Genomic DNA, 18,350 nt, shown 5'->3' on the forward strand with positions numbered 1-18,350 from the left:
ACCTACGTTCTGCCTCCCGCGGCTACGGATTGCTTGCTCCCGCATCAAGACGCCCAACAAACGGTCGGCCAGTTGAGGTGGACGCTCTGGTAGCAACGGGCCGGTCCGATTCGAACAACTTTCGAGCGTGGCCGTCCTGGGCTGCTCCCCATCCAGTGCCTCGCCGGGTCCGCAGGCGTGGATATGGGCATTATTGCACGGAACGACGGGGACAGAAGGTGCAGAGGTGCCCCCGGTATCATCTCGTGGAGGACAGGAAAGCAAAAGGCACTGTAATAGTGAAGGGCCGACTGGAATGTCCAAGGCCAAAAGCGTCGTGGCGCCTTCAAAGACTCGACCAATCGCCACGAAACGCTCACGCCGCGGAAGCCAGGTGCAACGGCCGAAAGGACATCACATCTGAAACAATGGAGCCAGCTACCCTCTTCTCGCCGCGGGGAGGCGTCACGTTGACGTCGGATTGGTGGCTGGCCCAAGGGGAGTACATTGATTCGAAGCATACGGGAACCTGCACAAACGAACCCTTTCCCGATCACCTACTCAATGGCCCATCAGCTCATATCCGTCATGCAGCAGCGAAACACGGGCAATCGCCGAGCTTCCCTCTCAGAAGGTGGCTGGACACCTTGGTCTCTCTCTAGACAACATCCTGTCCGGGAAATGACGGGCAAGGCCGGATACGAAACGAGCCTATTGGTTGTCCCCGCATGTACACCGTGGCGAGAAGATGAGTCTGTACATCTCTCGCGAGGATGCCTGGCTGCCAAGAAATTCTCTCGTCGTCTTCCGGAGCCATCGCCAGCGACCCCGGGCTTCTCTTGACAGTGCGCGCTCTCGGCGACGGCCGTCTCCTTTGAGGCTCTCCAGAAACGTGTGGGTAGGTCCAGGCCTCCACTGGAATATTGCGACACGAGGAAGCTGCATGAGATGGGTCTGGTGCGATGCTGAAGAACCGCTCACTTGCCGGCTCTCACGTGTCGAATGAAGGACCCGCTCGTCAGGTGGTACAATCCCGTATGGCCTTGTCTTGGTTTCCCTGCATGTCTTTGTCGGCCGTTACCGAATATGCTATAGGGCCGAAAGATGGAAGAGAAACGCAAAGGGCCCTCAGCTGAGGTCCGCCCTAGGATTGCTGCGCCAGGTACCGGGTGAGACGGCTCTCTGCGTCTCATGGAAGCTCGTTGTTCGTAGTTTGAGTCGCGACAAGTCATTGGCAGGTCTGGGCCCCTTTCCCCACCTCCACCTCTTCGTCCAGGGACAGGGCCCGTTGGCTTCGCGACCAGACATGACGCTTTGTACTGGGCAGTACAAGAAGGGACAAGGGGGATGGCCGGCGAGGCCTGACTCCCTATCACCAGAGAGCCTGTCATGTGTCTGCAGTTATCCGTTGGAGAAGGGGTGGGGGGCTATCTCCTGGCCGGCGCAGATCCCTCTTCGCTCAAAACAGGTGTTTGTGGCCCGCATCCCACAGTAAGGGGCCCCGTTGCCGGCAGGGCACTTGCATGTTTGATGCATGGAAGACGAGACCGCAGAAACAGCAAGCATGCCGTTGGCTAGCTGTACTTTGCCATCTTCCACCTACTCTATCGAGACTGGGTCGTGGGGTACTCACGGCTGGCCCTCCAATCCATCTTGAGCCAGGATCGAGCAAAAACCTAACAAGGCCGCAGTAACACTCGGCTCACTTCGCCCTGCCATGACAGGCAAGAAGGCAGATCTGTACCATTCCGTCAAAGAAGTACCTTTCGGTGCCGGAGGGGGCCGTGGCGAGCATCTGGCCGAGTTTTTTTGGCCGAGGCAGACCACCAGTCGGCAGGAATCCATTGACCTGCAATTCGAACGGCTTGCTGCTTTGCCTGTCCAGTGTAGTCCTTTATCCAACTCTGAGTTGGCCGTCGAGGACTTGATCGTCCACAAACCTACATGGGTAGCCCACGGGGGATGTCTCCCAGTGACTGGGCAATGACGCCGGAGGAGACGCAATCTAACACCCCTCCCAGCTCTTGCCCGACCGAATGAATCAAGGCTCTCCGTCGACTGCCTCTCTATTTAAGAGACTTGTGGCCATCCAGCTTTCGCCATATTCCCCTTTCTCGTGTTGTCATCTCAACCCTCTGCGCAACCTCACCTGTCGATACTAGGTTTTAAAGGACAGAAATTCCCTGTCTAGTTCACCCGCTCTCTTGCTGAGCCCTCCATCTCGTCTCCAAAGTGCTCGACACGCTAGGGTGAAGCCACATCCCCGACTCTTTCTGTACTACCTCATCTTGCCTTGCTAGTCCTCCGGCAAGCATCCCTATTGCTCCCCCGTCCGGTGCGAGCCTGTCCAGGCCACTACACCAAAGTGTCGACGACGTCGCCATTGACAGTAGCTTCATCTCAGGTTCTGCGAAAGGTGCACCGCGTGCTCGCGTTAACGCACACGGAGACAGCCTAAAAGGAATCCGCTACCTGTCGTCACAACAATTACCGGCCTCTGGAACGACGCAAAACGACCCCGAGAGAAAAAGAAAGAAAAAGACAAAATAGTACTACTTCTACTGCTACTACTACTACTAATAATAAAAACACAAAAACGAATCGAAGTTGGCTATTCGTGTCTCCCCTGTCGTCGGGCGCTGCGGCTTGCCTCGAGAGGCTAGCATCTTACAACGGGAGCATCGCGAGAAGGATAACTTTTGAGGTAAGCAGAATCTTCGATCTTCATTGCTCTGCATGCACGCTTTCTGGCCTCTTCCGTCTGGACACTTCCCACGCGAGCTGTTGGCCGGTCCGTGATTGTGGATTCCGACTCCCCAACCGGGGGGGGGGGGCTGGATCAAGCAAAATTGGGCAAGCCACGATAGCCTGGGACGAATACGGGACCCGGCTCAACACGCTTCTACTTCAAATCTGCATGCTGGTGCAGTCCAGCGGACGACAAGGGCGTCACAACGGGGGTTCGCGGACGCTAACAAGACCGACGCATCGGAATCGGGTTAATGCGACGTGTCTCGGAACGCGACTGAGCAACGGCTGGCGTTGTCTGTTGCCGGCCCCGAAGCGAGTGGCTGTCGTCGATCCTCAATCCCGTCCGGACGCTCCTATCGGCCTCGACATTTCGCGGACCAGTATGGTCGACCCACCTGACAGGTCGCTTTCACAGGAGCCCCATCACAACCGCTGGATGCCTTTGCTGTGTGTGTTTGCCTGTTTCGCTGACAGAGAATGGGATTCGCCAGGCCAAGAAAGCTAGCCTGCTCGTCGAGGTGCAGGGGATTGTAATTTGTGGCCTTGGCGCGACCGGGGTCCTTCTGGAGGTCAGTCAGCCAATCTCCTCGCTGAGATGCCTTCCTTGTCCCAAGACACGACGGAAGGCCATATGCACACTCGGGCAATTTGGGAAGGAGAAGCACACAGTTTCGGACGAGTCCTGCAAGACCCCTCGCCCGCGCCATCCAATCCCGCCTACACGCTGTCCGGCCATTTCTCAGCGCCTCGTTGGGGATCACGGCCAGTGTTCCAGTCCGCTGTACGGTGACGCCAGCGCACTGTCGACTAGTGCCGCGGGCCCGGGCGGCAGACAGATCGGATCGCCATGTCTAGTCCTTGCAGCACAGTTGAGCTAACCATGGCCTCGAGCACATCTCACAGGCGCGGTAAACGCTTTTCGAGTTTCTCGCCGGCAGCGACCCCTCGCTCCCGGCTGGAGCAGAGGAGCCTCGCATGAATCAGCAACTCCCAAAGGTAAATACCGTTGCCTCATTTCCTTTCTAGCCATCCTTTGCATCTTTCCGTGCCATCGCCGTCGACAACGACCCGGAGCCTCCCCGCTGTTCCAGACAACGCCAATTTATTCGCAATCAAACGTATAAATGCCGATGCCCTGGAGCGGCAACGAGAAGAACAAAGGCGGGGGACCCTGCAGTGGTGCGGGCAGGTCAAGGTCAGTGACAGCCTCGGAGCAACCCTCACAAACCCTGCACAATGTATTTTCGTTCTTTTGTCTCTGCCCTCGGCCGATGAGGCTGCACTCGTCGGCACCTGGACTCGGCGCCGTTTATCAGGCCGCTATTTTAGTTGAGCGCCCCGCCCTTTCCGATCGTCGGGCCAGGACCAGGGCCTCAGCGGAGCCTGGCGATGGCTCCGAACGCCAGGGGTCTTTGTATCCATTGAGTCTGGATTCGAACAATTGCATCCAGTCCACCCTCCAAAAGGCCGTGCTCTGCTGTCATCGCCATAGGCTCCCTGGACATGGCAAACGTCCGCTGCTGGGCGCCAATGCCAACGAAAGGGATTCCATGTGGTAGACGAGGGATGCGCGTCTTCAGAGTTGAAAGGGGGTGGGGGGAGGGGAGGATGGGATCTGTGTGCAACACACGCAAGGGCTGCATCCCGGATGCTCAAGCGCGCCTTTACAGTGCGGTCCCTCGCTGAGAGCTTCCTGCTGGACGGCCGGCTCAAAGTGGGCTTGTTATGTACCCCTGCAGGTGCATCGGTACCTCATTGTACTGGATGTACAGTACATGCACATTTGTCTCAACGTTACAGTAATCCAGTTGGGCCCGCCAGAGAGGCAGCAGCAGGAAAACGGCATGAGCAGGAGGAGCAAACATTTTTTTTTTCCCTCGTCACTTTCACTCACTGCCTTACGCATACGCTCCCCGGTCTTAGTCCCCATTCTGCGTCCTGTCTTTTCATTTGCCTCGCCCCCCACCGCTACTCTTACCCATTTTCACCCGCCGCGTCTCAGCTGTCCATCCAACCCCTCGAATGCTGAGGCCGGTCGACAATCTGCAGCTGCTGCTAACTCGATATTTATGCGCCACAGGTTTCGATTCACACCTCCACGCCCACTCCCCCGGCCTTGTCAGCTACAATACAAGTTATGCCCCCAGCACCGCGCTCCTCACCTTGAGAGGAGACCCCGTCGTTGCCGCAGGACTCCGGCCCCTCTTCTCCCATTCTCTGCTGACCTTGCTGCTCACGCTGTGATTCTTTGAGAACCCGGCTCGGTGCTGGAGCCAAGCGAGAGATCAGGTCAAAAGGGAAAAAAGGAAGGAAAAAAAAATAATAATAATAACATGGCAGCATTGCTCTAACAGGTGCGTTTCATAGGACTTTGTCGAGGCCTCGCCGCCTTCTGGTTCCGGGCTGGACTATCTCGATATACCAGCCCAAACTGACATGTGGTACGTAAAAACGCTCTCTCTTCTTATTGGTCTCTCTGGGCCCCTTGACGACGGAGAAAGCCAGGTTCTCAAATAGCTGGCCTTCCATCCGTACTTACACCCTTATTTTCCCTGCGTTATGCTCCCTTCAAGGACCCGCCCCGCGCCTTCAAGCCTCGGGACACGCACCCTTCCTCCAAGATCCTAGAGTCACTGGGCAGCAAGTGCACTTATAAGCCCCAAACATCGCGCTGCGCAGCGGCCGAGATTCTTCCTCGCCTTCAGACATCTTGGATCGCCTGCCGCTGCTAGGTACTGTTTATCTCCCTTCGCATCGGTATTGCTGCCCTCGCCTCTCGGCGCGCCCTCGCCCATCGCTGCGGCGCGGGGACCATGGGTGCTTTCTCCAGCTCGGGAGGTACTACCTAGGATCGATCTCCTGTGAGCCTGGTTCCCGCATCCGTGCCGCATGCGCCATCCTCGCTCTTCGATGGCCACAAGATGTTGCGTCCTCTGCAAAACACCTGTGCGCCGGTGTTACGGCACACGTTGTACCGCCAACATCTGGGGTCGTACAAGGACCGGCACGGAAACACAGTTGTGGGAGCCCAGGCCGGAGAGAGGCTACATGCTACCTCGCACCACCCACACGCCCCCCCCCCCCCCCCCCCTCCCCTGCTTTCTCCTACACGCCCCTCCTTCGCACCGTGCATGGCTCTGGCTGCGTGGATGCTGACCCGTATCGATGCAGCTTTACTCAGGGCTCCACAGGCTCATTGTCGACAATAGAGACACACGCCCAGTCTTCCTCATATCTCAACCTGATCCCGCCGGTCCCCCAGCCGCCCGTCACGCCGTACACCCCCGAGGGCGGTCACTTTTATACTCCCGCTCCCCCAGTCTTTCCTGCTCTGGATGTCAGACCTCGTCTGGGCCCCAAGTACGTCGCACTTACATCCCGTCGTTATGATCTCCCCGTGCCATGGCGCACTCGTTCTCCTCCAGCGCTTACAGCGGCAGCAGTAGCACCTCCGGCCGGGGCATGGCACATGCCGCTCGGCCCGCAGCATTGCCGCACCCAGGAACACACTTGAGCGCCCGAGATCTCTATTCGTCGGCGACACCCGCTTTCAGGAGACCGGAACATCACGTCCAGAGGTCGCCTCCCTTCTCGGCTTTACGACGCCACAACCCCCTCTCGCCGACGAGCAGCCCGGCGCCGTACGGATCTCTCAGCATGGACAACGGCTACCCCGGGTCCAAGACCCAACAAAACATACCGCCCCTGGGCGCCATCGTCCTTCTCGGCCACCTCACGTACGCCGACTCACAGGCGACCGTGATCAAGATCGAAATCAATGGCCTGATAGACAAGGGCTTCTTCATGGCCGACAACGACTGGACGTGCTACCGTCGCAACTACTTCTCGTGCGTCTGCTCGTACTCGCTATCGCCCTCGACGCACAACGCGCCCATACACTTCTCCCCCAACGGTTCCTCACAAGTGTACATCGTGTACGGTTTCGCCATGTGCATCTCGGCAGTCGTGTCGGACAATGACAACCACACCATCGAGCTGGTTCAGCACACGCCGAAGCGGGACAAGGGCCCGATCGCCAAGCCCGAGAAGGTCCGGCTGTCGGCAAAGGCCCCGCAGGCCAGCCATCACCCCCTGACCAGCCTCTATGCGGGCCCCGACGGCAGTCTGGGGTCGTCGTCGAGGTACGAGCAGGGCTTTGGTCAGTCGTCGCAGCAGGGTTCGGCCCCGACCGAGCACACATTCGAACGTATCCAGTTCAAGCAGGCGACGGCCAACAACGGAAAGAGGAGGGCCGCCCAGCAATACTACCACCTCCTTGTCGAGCTGTGGGCCGACGTCGGTCAGCAGCCTAACGGTGGAGAGCAGTGGGTCAAGGTGGCCTACCGGAAGTCGGCCAAGATGATTGTCCGCGGGCGCTCGCCGGGCCACTACCAGTCCGAGAGGAGAGGCAGCACGAGCAGCGGCCCCGGAGGCTCAGGTGGCGGCAGCATCGGCGGTGGCGGTTACTCGTCGGCCATTCTCGGCCCCAGCGAGTACTCGGCCAATCCGTCGATGCTCGGCGGCGGTTACGGACAGACCTACGACCCGCGCCCCAACAGCTACGGGGGCACGCGCCACCACCACGAGCTGACGATGGAACCCATGATCTCGGCCGAGGAGGTCAAGGCCATTACGGACACGAAGGGTTACCAGTACTACCCCGCGGCCATATACGAGGGCGAGCAGGACCCGAGACACCACCAGCAAGTCGAGCTGTTCTCCCACTCGCGCCACGACGCATCCGAGAGCGGCACGGCCACGCCGATGAGCGCGGCATTCGACCCTACCAAGGTCAAGCCCGAGATGGAGAACGGGCTACCGAGCCTGTTTTACCACGGTGGGCCGTACTACTCGCAGCGCTGCGGCCGTTTCGAAGGGAAGACAACCTCGAACGGCCAGTACCCCACCCTCATCCCGCCGCCATCGACATCGACCATGAGCATGTCCTAGAGTGGCGTTGCTGCGTGTTACATATCTTTGTCCTGACCTGCGATGCATTACGGCCAAAGGGGAAAACAAAACAAATGGGAATAAATACGGATGGAGCAAAAAAGAAAAATCTACCGCGAGATCTGGGAAGATGGCATATCACGATTATCGCTTCGAAGCTTTCTTTATTTCGGGATTGCACAGTCTCGTTTAGACGGGCGGAAAGGGAGTCTGGCGCGAAGGAATTGGACCGGATTGATATGGCGCAAATGGGACCTCGTCGAGAAGGCAAACGCACTGCGGATAATTTGTCGGGACTTGAGTAGGTCATTGATAGCGCGCGCTCGGTATCGGGGGGTGCACTACCCGGTAGTCCGGCCCCCGCCGACGCGATGGACCAGGGCAGAAAGGTTCTCATGGGAATTGGCTTCAAGGGACATGGACGGGAACAGATGGGTCAACACACGATAACATGACATGGCAGGCAGCATTGCGAATACCCGGTGCATCGTTTGGTTCCCCTGTCAATCACAGACTACGTCTTTTTCTCGACTTTGCGTCGCGATGTCTTCTCCTTTTTTTTTTTTTTCTCCTTCTCTCTTTCGTCGATGGAACAATGGAGGCGGCTTGACACGGAGCCCTCTTGTCACGGAGCTCGTCCACCGTCCCGACCGAAGTACGGGAGCAAGAGTTTTGCAGTGGAGGGTTTGTGGGATCACGACACGCAGCAACGGGCAGGCCAACGGACGAACGGGAGGCGGCGGGCAAGGAAAGGCACTTGGCTTGGCTGGCAGCTTACAAGGACGGTGGTAGTCCTCCTCCTGATCGGCATTCCTTTCTTCCTTTTCCATCCTTTATCGCCGTAGGTTTTTTAATTTCTTTCCATGTACCCATTCGGACTCTCGTTTTGCGAGCTAGCTATCTAACGTTTTCTCTCCTTGGCCTATCAGTTCTCTTTGCCGCGTGAACCGTACCTTATGTAACACCAGAACCTAATGCCAATGCAAGAATCAGGGGTTTCGAGTGGCAGGTGAGGCTGCACGGTCAGAGACTTGACAGGTTTGGCGCTTATTGGAGTGCTTGGCAGCCGCGCAATCTCGGAACCAGGCGTACTAAGCATGACACGTACAGTGCAGTCACGGTAGTACAGGGCGCATTGGAAGGCTTCCCTCACTGGTCTATTGCCGCTAAACTCGTCTCGACACCTGCCTCTGCCCATATTGGATCCTTCTCCCAGGGAATAACAGCATGGGGGGCGGGAACACAAAGCGGCTCTTCTGTGCAAGCTTGGTGTGGGTCGACATTCGTGTCAGACGCCCATTTGGGCCAATTCGGCCTGCCTCGCGTGCCAAACTCCGCGGAAGGTCCCGCCGATTGTGGCGCTCTTGTGTACCGCCAAGGACGGCATCGCCCTGCGCAGGTGCAGTAGCCTATCATCCCAAGTTACACCGAGCAGATCCCCCAAGTGTGGGTGCAAACTTGACCAGAGAGCGAATTCGTTTCAATTTGCTCAGTCTGACCCAACGGCATTCTGGCGGGGGGCTTATGGCGCAGCCCGTCACAGATGCGGGAGGTGATGAAAAGGTGTTGCCTGGTTTGAGGCCTTTGCATTCTGACCCCGCAGTGTACGCTTTCCGTCCTGTGACAGGCACAGCGACTAATTCGGATTGATCAATCCCGAAACGTATGAGAAGGGGGGGTTGGGGAGAAGAGAAGGGAAAAAGAGAAAAAAAAAAAAGAAAAAAAAAAAAAAAAGCCCCTGGTTTGACAGGACGGATAACGCATGCTGTGGTACGGATGTATACGCGAGCACGAGTGTCAATACAACAACGAGAAAGCGAACGGGGACGCTCCTGGCTGACACATCTCGCGGTACGCAAGCGTCGTAGCTTCAATACTGCAACGGAAAGAGGGGGGGTAAGCTGCAGCAGAAAACAATATGCGCACACACCAACCACGGCCACCGAAACGACGCAATAAACGAGCACACGAAATCCGTCCAGGAAAATGGCCAAAATCTTACCTGCAGACCCTTGGACAGATGCCGGTCGCTCTGCCACACCCTCCGTTTCCTTCCCTTTCAATCGAGCCTGACCCAGCATCCAGCGTGACAGCGCTGCCTTCTTGGTTGTGTCACACCGCTTATCCGTCCCATCTGCCGAACTGCCCGGGCTGGGCCTGAAATGACTTGCATGAACCGGCCTGGCGCGGAGGCACCCATGGTGTCCAACAACCCACCCTCACCTTAATCTAGTTGTACGGTTGCACCGTCTCAATTCTCCTTACCTGTTGTTTCCATCGGTGCTCGCAACCCCGCGCGGGAGCCAACGCATCTCAGTCGGGCGGCCGAGGAATGGATGGAGCTAGGTAAGAACCCAACAGATAGAGGAAGCGCGGGGCTGCGGCACAGGTGGGTACGGAAGGGCTCGTTGCTTACCCCCTGTGCTACAGCCAAACGTTTGCCGGGGGTTTGGGGAGAGGAGCGGGGTGGAGGCTTGTGGCCGCCTTTCGCTGCTCCTTGTGACCAAGACCGGTGGGTTTGTGCACCCGCCAGTCCCGGGAAACCGGTAAAAGGGGCCTGAGCGTCCCCCCGCAAAAACGGCCATTGGGAGACACAGCAGCATCGCCAGGCGTACATGTATGCTCCGGACCCCAAAGGACGCGGCCAAAACCAACGCAATCAAAATGGTCTCATTTGCTCGTTTGTCCCTGAAACGAGGCTGCCTCTGGGGCGGCAGAGACGAACGAAATCAGAGCGGAGCAGAGCGAGGCAAAGCGAGGCAGAGCGAGGCAGGCCAAGCCCGTCCAGGGACAACCCCCGACCAACTGACGGGCCCCGCAGCCGTTGCGAGCTGAGCACTGGCAGGACGGCGCTCGGATTCCGGTCGTACTGACCACGCGGCACATGCAGAGCCAGCGTTGCAGAGCTAGGTATGCACAAGAGCTCCATGGTACCCCAAACGTCTTCTCAGTGCGTGCTGTTGTCCAAATAAGGTTTCGGGACTAACACCCGTCCAGGGAAAGACAGCGATCACCAGAAGATGCATGCTCACCCCTCCACTCCGCGCTGGACGACCCCCGTCAAACCCCACCGCATCCACTGCTAGTGTACTTTCAGCGCCGAAGCACAGTCGCCGGTGCTCTTCGCCAAGACGCGCTGCTGCCCTCTTCCCGCCGTCGCACAACCTAGGGCAACCCTTCCCGCAGCTATCTTTTTCCCCGGGTCGCCGTGACACTAGGGTATGGAAATCACGGCGTTGGGGAGCGCTGGAGCAATACCAAAAGGGGACCCAGGGTGCAAGGGCATTTGCCTATCCAAGGCCGCCGTCTCCGTTTCAGAACCCTTGACCGCCTTCTAGAACCGGTGAAATACACTTAGGCTGTGCAGGGGCACTGTGCTTGGCTGGCAGATCCACGGCAGATTCTGAGTGGTCGGCGTGCGGAACAGGGCCCTTCAGCGGCCAATCATGCACGTTGGTGAGAGATTGGCCGATAACGATAAGAAAGGCCCTCCCCTCAGGAAACGTGAACACGAGGAAGCAGCCCCCCCGGTCAGCAGCAAGGCTGGCGGCCACTGGGAGGAGAAGCGTGGTGGGCTACCAAGGGACGGACGCCTCGCTTAGTGTACTGTATTCGCGCAAATATCGGCTCTGCACGTACCCGCCCAGAAGTGCCACACCGGATGCAGAGGGCTTTCCAGGCAACATCGCGCGCGGAGGCTGTGACAGGGGGCGCTCTCTCCAACCCTTCCCCCTTCCTCGTCATTTCGGGGCAGCCAGGTCCTGACCGGCTTGTTCCGCGGACGTCACCATAAGCCCTTTCTGGTTTCGGGCCTCTCGTTTCGTTTTCCCTCGATGGTCGCACGGCCGTTCCCTTGTGTCTCCCCCGGAACGGGTCCCCTTGCCCTGATTTTCGATCCCGCGTGGCCTGGGTATCACAAAGGTGGACGCGCTCCAGTCCTTGAACGGAGGACGATGCAACCAATGCGCATTACTCCTCCTCGCATCCCACTCTCTCTGTTTCCCCAACGCAGCCGCGAGATCAGCGGGACACTCGGTGAGTCTGGTCTCCTTCCTAACCGAGGAATCACGGAAAAGCCACGACTGCACGGTTGCGGTGTGTGCGGTGTGCAGCCTCGCCAGCACACAGGCTGGAATAGGCCCGAGTCCTGAATCCCCGAGTCCCGAGTCCCGAGTTGTCGCGGCTCGATCGGCGGTTGCCGCGCCTTCTATTATTTTTTTTTCATTGGTAGGGGAGGTGTGGGGGAGGGAGAAGGGGAGAGGGGGGCATTTTTGTTCTTTTTCCTTTACGTCCCTCTTGAATCCACTAGAACGAAAGGGCCATGCAGCCGCCGGCGGGGTTTGTCTCACCCAGCCCCGCGCCTGCTACTGTCTTGTATCACGAGGCCGTTTTAAGCTCCGCAGCGGAAACGACTGATCACTTAATCGCGATCTTGGGGCGATGGGGGAATGATTCAGACCGCTCCAAATGGTTTATGCGTCGGCCTGGACTCTCGACCTTCCCCTATGCCCAGCCCGGGACCAACGTTATTGGGCCTGTCTCCGTCGGGTTACACGGCAGCTTGCTTCTCTGCTCTCCGACAGGTCAACTGTGTTTCTTCAGCCCTACCGGACGCCGTGCGCGGAATTCCGCTGGATGGTGGATGGTCGGTCGGTCAGAGTCGATCGACCAACCAGTCCTTGGCTGAGGATTCTTGATTGAGGGTTTGATTGCCTCCCTGGTTTGCTCGAGAACGAAAAGCCTCACCGGGTTGGGGCGTTTCCGGTTGGTGGCTGGGGAGGGGCCGGGTTACGTCGCGGTGTGGGTGTTAATATCTATGGAGCAGATGGGTGGGCGGAGGTTAGGGGAAGCAGCTCCGGGATGCGGCTGGACCGGGAAGACCTGCTGCGCTGCATTCTACACCCGGCTACGGCGAGCTACTTACTCTGCGTAGCGAGGTGGGCCTCACTGTCTCGGCTCGGTCTGCTGTGCAGCCGTCGTTGGCCGTAGCAGTGCTGGCTTCCATCTATCGCCACCGCCGTCAAATCTTTCGGCTTCCCAACTCTCGGGAGGGGGGAAGGGCGTTTCTGGAGCGGCGGGAAGACAGTCTGCCCGAATCTCGGCTCGGCTTCTCCACTGGCGCTTCAGCTCCGAAAGTTGGCACATGCGGGCAAGCGCCGGGGATCAGATAGCTGGCGTATCAGAACTAGTGCTTGGCGATACTGGAATGCTGCCGTTACAACGCGGGCCGGCCTGGAGGCTTTCCGTGTAGGTAGGTGTCCGTCCTTGGCTGCCACTGCAACGCTCAAACGCCGTTCAGTGTCCAAGTATTGGCAGGGCTGAAAGATTTGTATGCGAGGAGTGACCCATTGACGCTACCCTCCGGATGATCCTCGCTTGCTGTGCATTAAATGCCCAGAAGTTCGGTGAGCCACGGAAGCTCGTGACAGATATGTCATCACACCTTCCGGCCGTCACGGGCAATGGTTCGGCGCGATGCTTGCACCGCCGCTTACTCCGTACAAGGGGGGAAACAGTGCCTCTCTGCGAGCGAAGTGGTATTCGAGCGCTGAATAAGTTCAGCGAAATAGCTCGCCAGAGACGGATAGGGCAGTCATAGGCGACTGGCAGCTACAATTGACCCATGCGTGGACCCGCCCAGTTTGTCCACAATGACAAACTTCAATGGGAGCTCAGGATTGGCCGGTCCGGGGTCTGTATGAACCGTGCAGGAGGTGAGGGATGGTGCGTGTGGGGGTCAAGTAACAGGCGTCGAGGTCCTGCGGCGCGGTTCCTGCTTTGCCCGAGGACCCTTGGGGCTTGGATTCCGGCTCTGTCTCGTAACGTGTGCATGGAGCTTTTACCCCGGGGGAAGTTAAGACGAAGTCCGGCAATACTGTTGTTAGCATCGCTGGCTTACCGGGGTCGGTCTGGACACAAAGTTTCGGTCGAACCACCCGGGAACATGGATCCGGTACAGATCAGAACGGTGGTGGACCAATGAACGCTTCTAGAGCCTGTCATGGGGAGACACGATGACAGGCGAATGCCGGCCAATAGTGTGCATCGAGCAGAGCTGCGTTCCTTACGTTAGTAAGGTAGTTCAGATTTCGGAGTTGACGACTTCCCGTTCCGGGCTCCGCCGCTTCTTCGCCTACATGCAAAGCTCGTGAGGCACTCAGGACCCCGAGCGTCGAGGCAAACACTGAATTGCCAAGACAGACAAATGCGATCCTATATCTCAGGGAGGCACGGAAAAGCTCCTCCCAAATTCCTGCCCGTGCCGATTACTGCTCCCCGCTCATACGGGCCCCTGCATACTTTGTTGCCCTGAAATGTGTGAGAAGGATTCTCGCTTTTATGGTGAACAGAATTTCCTTTCTCGGCTGTTCGTTGTGGTGGGCTGGGCCGCAATCTGTGGCATCTCTCGTATTGTACTGTATAGTACCCCACCCGGCGAGACCATGCCTCTACTTGGGTGAGGGACTGCACCTGCCGGTATTTCTCGGTGTTTCTCGGTGTTCTAAGTGGCAGCCTGAGATTATGACGTTTTGGGTGGTGTCCTTGGAGGTGTAGATGGCCTCAGCTGTTGAAACAAACGTATTACGCTCTGGACCGCGCCGTACCGGTTGGTTCCTCTTAGCGCTCTCTGGCACGTGGTTGGGGCGATCGTATCGAAACGCAAAACCGTGGGGAAAGTGGAGGCGGCGAGGTTTCGTGTCAAGAATAGAAACCTTTTTAACAGTGACTTCGTTGTTTTCCACGTGATCTTTGCACCACTGTTTTAGGGGTATAGGGCGATGCCACCCAAAAAAGCCTTGCCATCGCCAGACATTGATTTATCCGGCGCTGCTGGATTGGGATGAGAGGGCGTGTCCTTAAGCCTCCCCCGGAGTCTGCTCCTACATGTACAAACGCCGACAGGATGACACCAGGAACGGGGACCTGCCAAGATGCTGCTTGCATGTATCAACGGGGCTCCTCACACACGATGGTGGTAGTCTACGTGGTAGACGAGGGCCAACTCGGTCTCGCCTTCAGGGGAGATTGCCAAAAAACACTGAGTGCGAGATGGCGTAGACAAGCCCGGGAACACCAAAGCCTGAGAGCGTACAAGAGTGTCGAAGGATTTGCCAGGCAGTCCGAATGTGGTGCTTATCCAAGCCAACGATTCCTGCACCCAATGCGTGGTGAGCTGCTTGCATCCACCCTGAAGCTCGTGACTGGGCAACATCAGTCTCGTCTACATCTAGCGCTAGGTTGAGTTTCCTTCGAATGTGCTAATGGCCAGTTGTGAACAGAACCTTAACAGTGAACTTGCCGGGCACTTCCACGCCGTTCAGCGTCCCAAGTGAATAGAGGCCGAAGTTGGCCATATCGCTGACTCTCGAACTCTGTCCGACTGCTTCCATGTTTCGACACGCATTCAGCGCGTTTTTCACAGCTCTTTCCTGTCCACCTCCACAGTTAAGCATCCGTATCGATGTGTATCCCGTATGCACTTCCCCCACGGTCTTCGCCCGTGATCCACCACTTCTGCGCAGATTTCAGAAAGGTAGGGTTGAAGGCCGCCATATGTCCTTTCTCGAACGCCTTTTCTGGCCGCCAACCATCGGGGTCCGTCGTGAGTAAACCTAGGTAGACAGGCCTGGCGGCGGGATGCGCCACAACCTGCTTGAATCATTGTAGTCCGGGAAAAAGCGATTCTCAGCACTGATGTTGGGTATGGGGTTGTTGTAGCGAGAGGTTGTTGGGAATCGGCGAGCCATCACCACCGCGGGCCCGGTGTGGACCCATTCCCTCGGCCGAGAGTGGATCCGCTATCCCGGGAGTGTTGGGGTGGTAAATGTAGTAGGTCACCAATCATACCAGTAGGTATGGCTGATATCTTAGTCAAAATGGTTGGTGTAAAGCAGGCGAAAGAGGTCAAAATCACGCAGAATCGAGCCAGTTGTTTGGGAAAGGGAAGGCTCAATGGTTACGGTTGTATAGGGGATTTACAGTACCGGTCCGGATCGGTAAAAGTGGGGCCGATTCTACTTCACTCGGTGCTCGAGTCGCTATCCTGGCGGGATCATTCATGCGAGCGTATTATCAACTATTCCCAGAGGCAACAATTGGATGCCATGACCTCCGTCTATCCCGACGAGGACCGACGGGCGGTGTGACTCCCTGATCTTGTATATATGTCCCGTGGGGGAGTTCTCAGTCATGATGTCGCCATACCTCAGCAGTATGCCCAGCGCCGGTAACGGTGCCGTCAACGGCACCCGGGGAGAAGTGAGGTGCCCTTTTCCCCCGTATTCTGTTGAACGTTGCACCGTACAATGCGCACAACGACATAGCAACCCTTACTCGCATGTTGAATGTCTAGCTCCCCTCCACCGCCCTTCCCCCTTTTAATACCTCCAAATCGCATCCGCCATAGCAACAACCTGCGCCATCTCGCGCACATCATGCACCCTCACCACATCCGCCCCTCCCTGCACAGCAGCCGCGACCGTCGCCGCGGTCCCCCAGATCCTCTCCTTGGGCGTCGGCACGCCCGTGACCCTCCCGATAAAGCTCTTCCTGCTCGACCCAACCAGCCACGGCAGCCCCTCCAGCCCAGGCCACCCCCGCAGCTCGTCCAGATGCCTCAGCACATCCACATTCTGCCTGCCGACCTTGGCGAACCCCAGTCCGGGGTCCAGCACGATCCTCCACCTCCTCACGCCGGCCGCCTCGGCCGCCTTCACCCTCGCCACCAACTCCCTCGCGATCCCCGCGATCAAACCCCCTTCCGAGTCCGGGTACTCGGACATCGTGTTCATCGTGGCCGGCGTGCCGCGCATATGCATCAGGCACACGGTCGCGCCCAGCCTCGCGACGGTGGGCAGCATGTCCGGGTCCATGGACCCGCCGCTGACGTCGTTGACGATGTCGGCGCCGGCGGCCACCGCCGCCTCGGCCACCCGGGCGCGGTACGTGTCGACGCTGATGAGCACGGGCCGCGACGCGAACTGCGGGCTGTTGCGGATGAGCTCCACGGCGGGTATCACGCGCGCCAGCTCCTCGTCCACCGGCACCTCGGGCGCGTTCGGGGCGGTGGACTGGCCGCCGATGTCGATCATGGTGGCGCCCGCGTCGAGGAAGGACGTGATGGTCTCGGCGAGAGCCTGCGGGGCGAGCTGCGTGTTTTGGCCGCCGTCCGAGAAGCTGTCGGGGGTCATGTTGAGGATGGCCATGACGTGCGTCTTGCGCGAAGGGTTGAGCGCCTGGATGGGTGGGTGGTGGGCCGAGAGGGGGGTCATGGTGGTGAGAGGGGTTGCGGAGCGCGGGAGTGATTCCAGGTAGTCACGGGTGACGCGCCAGGGGCGGTCAGGGTCGATGGGTTTGTCCGGGATGAGTCTGGCGGTGGTCAGTCTGGGGTTTCTGGCGGGGGTTTCAGGGGGGGAGGAGCTCACTCGGCCAGCGGGCGCAGGACAAACTCGCGCTCAGGGATGCCGATGTGAGGGATGTTGAGACGCTCATGGTTGAATTTGATGTTCTCGTAGAGGAGAATGTCGAGGTCGATGTTGCGCGGCCCCTTGTCGATGAGTTTCTTGCGCCCAAGCAACTTTTCGATGTCCTGGAGGGCGTCCAGCAGCTCAAGCGGCTCCAGCGTTGTCTCGACCTGGTCTACGGCTCAGTCACGATGGCCACAGGGACGGACCAGGGGGGCTACGAACCTCGCAGGCGCCGTTGACAAATCTATCCTGGTCTAGCACGTACATGGGCTCCGTCTCCCATAAATTGCTCGTCCGCTTCACTCTGATGCCCCTCGCGTCCATCTCGTTGCACGCCTTCTCGATCCAGCCGATGCGGTCGCCGATGTTGCTACCCAAGGCGATGTACGCCGTCCGCTTGCGCGGGGGCTCTGGAGAGCTGCTCATATTGGCCGGGAGATCAATGCCAGCTGGCCGGAAACGGGCCGGTAGTGTGTATCTTGTAAAGGTGCGTGGGTCAGAGAGATGGCGCGTAGCACTCGAAAATGGCCTGCTGTCTATCCTGCTCACGCGCGGAGTGCGGGCCAAAGTACATGCGTGCCGGACACGCGGTAACAGTGTTTGTGGCTGTCCCAACGGCCGTATGGTGATGAGGGTACAGCGCTTCATGTTTTCTGGCGCATACTGAGATCACAGTCGCTCAAAGTCAGCGAGCCTTGCGCCATGGCCGTCGCCCCACTGCCTGCAGCGATGAGAGAAAGGGTTAGGGTTTTGCTGCGAGACTGTTCTGTAAAGTCTCGCTGCGGTTTGCGGCTGACCTTTTCCGCCTGGGCCGGCCAACTTCCGCTGGTAGTCCAGACCGGCGGTGCGGCCGCTTTTGTTGTTGCATCGGGCTGAATCAACGAAAGGCTGGCAAAACAAAACCTAACACGGCTGGCGTGGGACTGCTACAGGAGGCTGGTAGCTATGCGCAGGGTGACGCAACAAGACGGCCGTTGAGTGGTCACCGGGATGTGCGGATCGTCCGCTTTCGAGAGACTGCATGATGCTCCCAACGAGTGTCTGAGATCAAAACTCGGATGCATGTCGTCTCCCATCCACTTCTCTTACGCCGTGCGCTGCAATTAACATGTTCCGAGTCCGGAGCATCGGTCGAACATGACGATAGCTCGCCGTGCCTCGGCACCTCGCGGACGAACTGCACAGCTGGGCCCAAAACAGCCT

General features: G+C 58.4%; 2 protein-coding genes across 2 annotated transcripts; one reads left to right on the plus strand and one right to left on the minus strand.

Moving 5' to 3' along the window:
- Positions 1-6,132: 6,132 nt before the first annotated feature.
- Positions 6,133-7,680, plus strand: MFIFM68171_06860 (uncharacterized protein; the record flags this gene model as incomplete). Its single annotated transcript, XM_071062280.1, has 1 exon — positions 6,133-7,680. The coding sequence occupies one exon, from the start codon at positions 6,133-6,135 to the stop codon at positions 7,678-7,680; it is 1,548 nt and encodes a 515-aa protein (XP_070918381.1).
- An 8,378-nt stretch (positions 7,681-16,058) lies between these two features.
- Positions 16,059-17,795, minus strand: FOL1_2 (trifunctional dihydropteroate synthetase; the record flags this gene model as incomplete). The annotated part of the gene is made up of 3 exons (XM_071062281.1): positions 16,059-17,049; positions 17,106-17,314; positions 17,370-17,795. The coding sequence occupies 3 exons, from the start codon at positions 17,793-17,795 to the stop codon at positions 16,059-16,061; spliced, it is 1,626 nt and encodes a 541-aa protein (XP_070918382.1).
- Between the last annotated feature and the right edge of the window lie 555 nt (positions 17,796-18,350).

Source organism: Madurella fahalii (assembly GCF_045866475.1).
Source record: "Madurella fahalii IFM 68171 DNA, scaffold_3, whole genome shotgun sequence".
Lineage (NCBI taxonomy): Eukaryota > Fungi > Ascomycota > Sordariomycetes > Sordariales > Madurella > Madurella fahalii.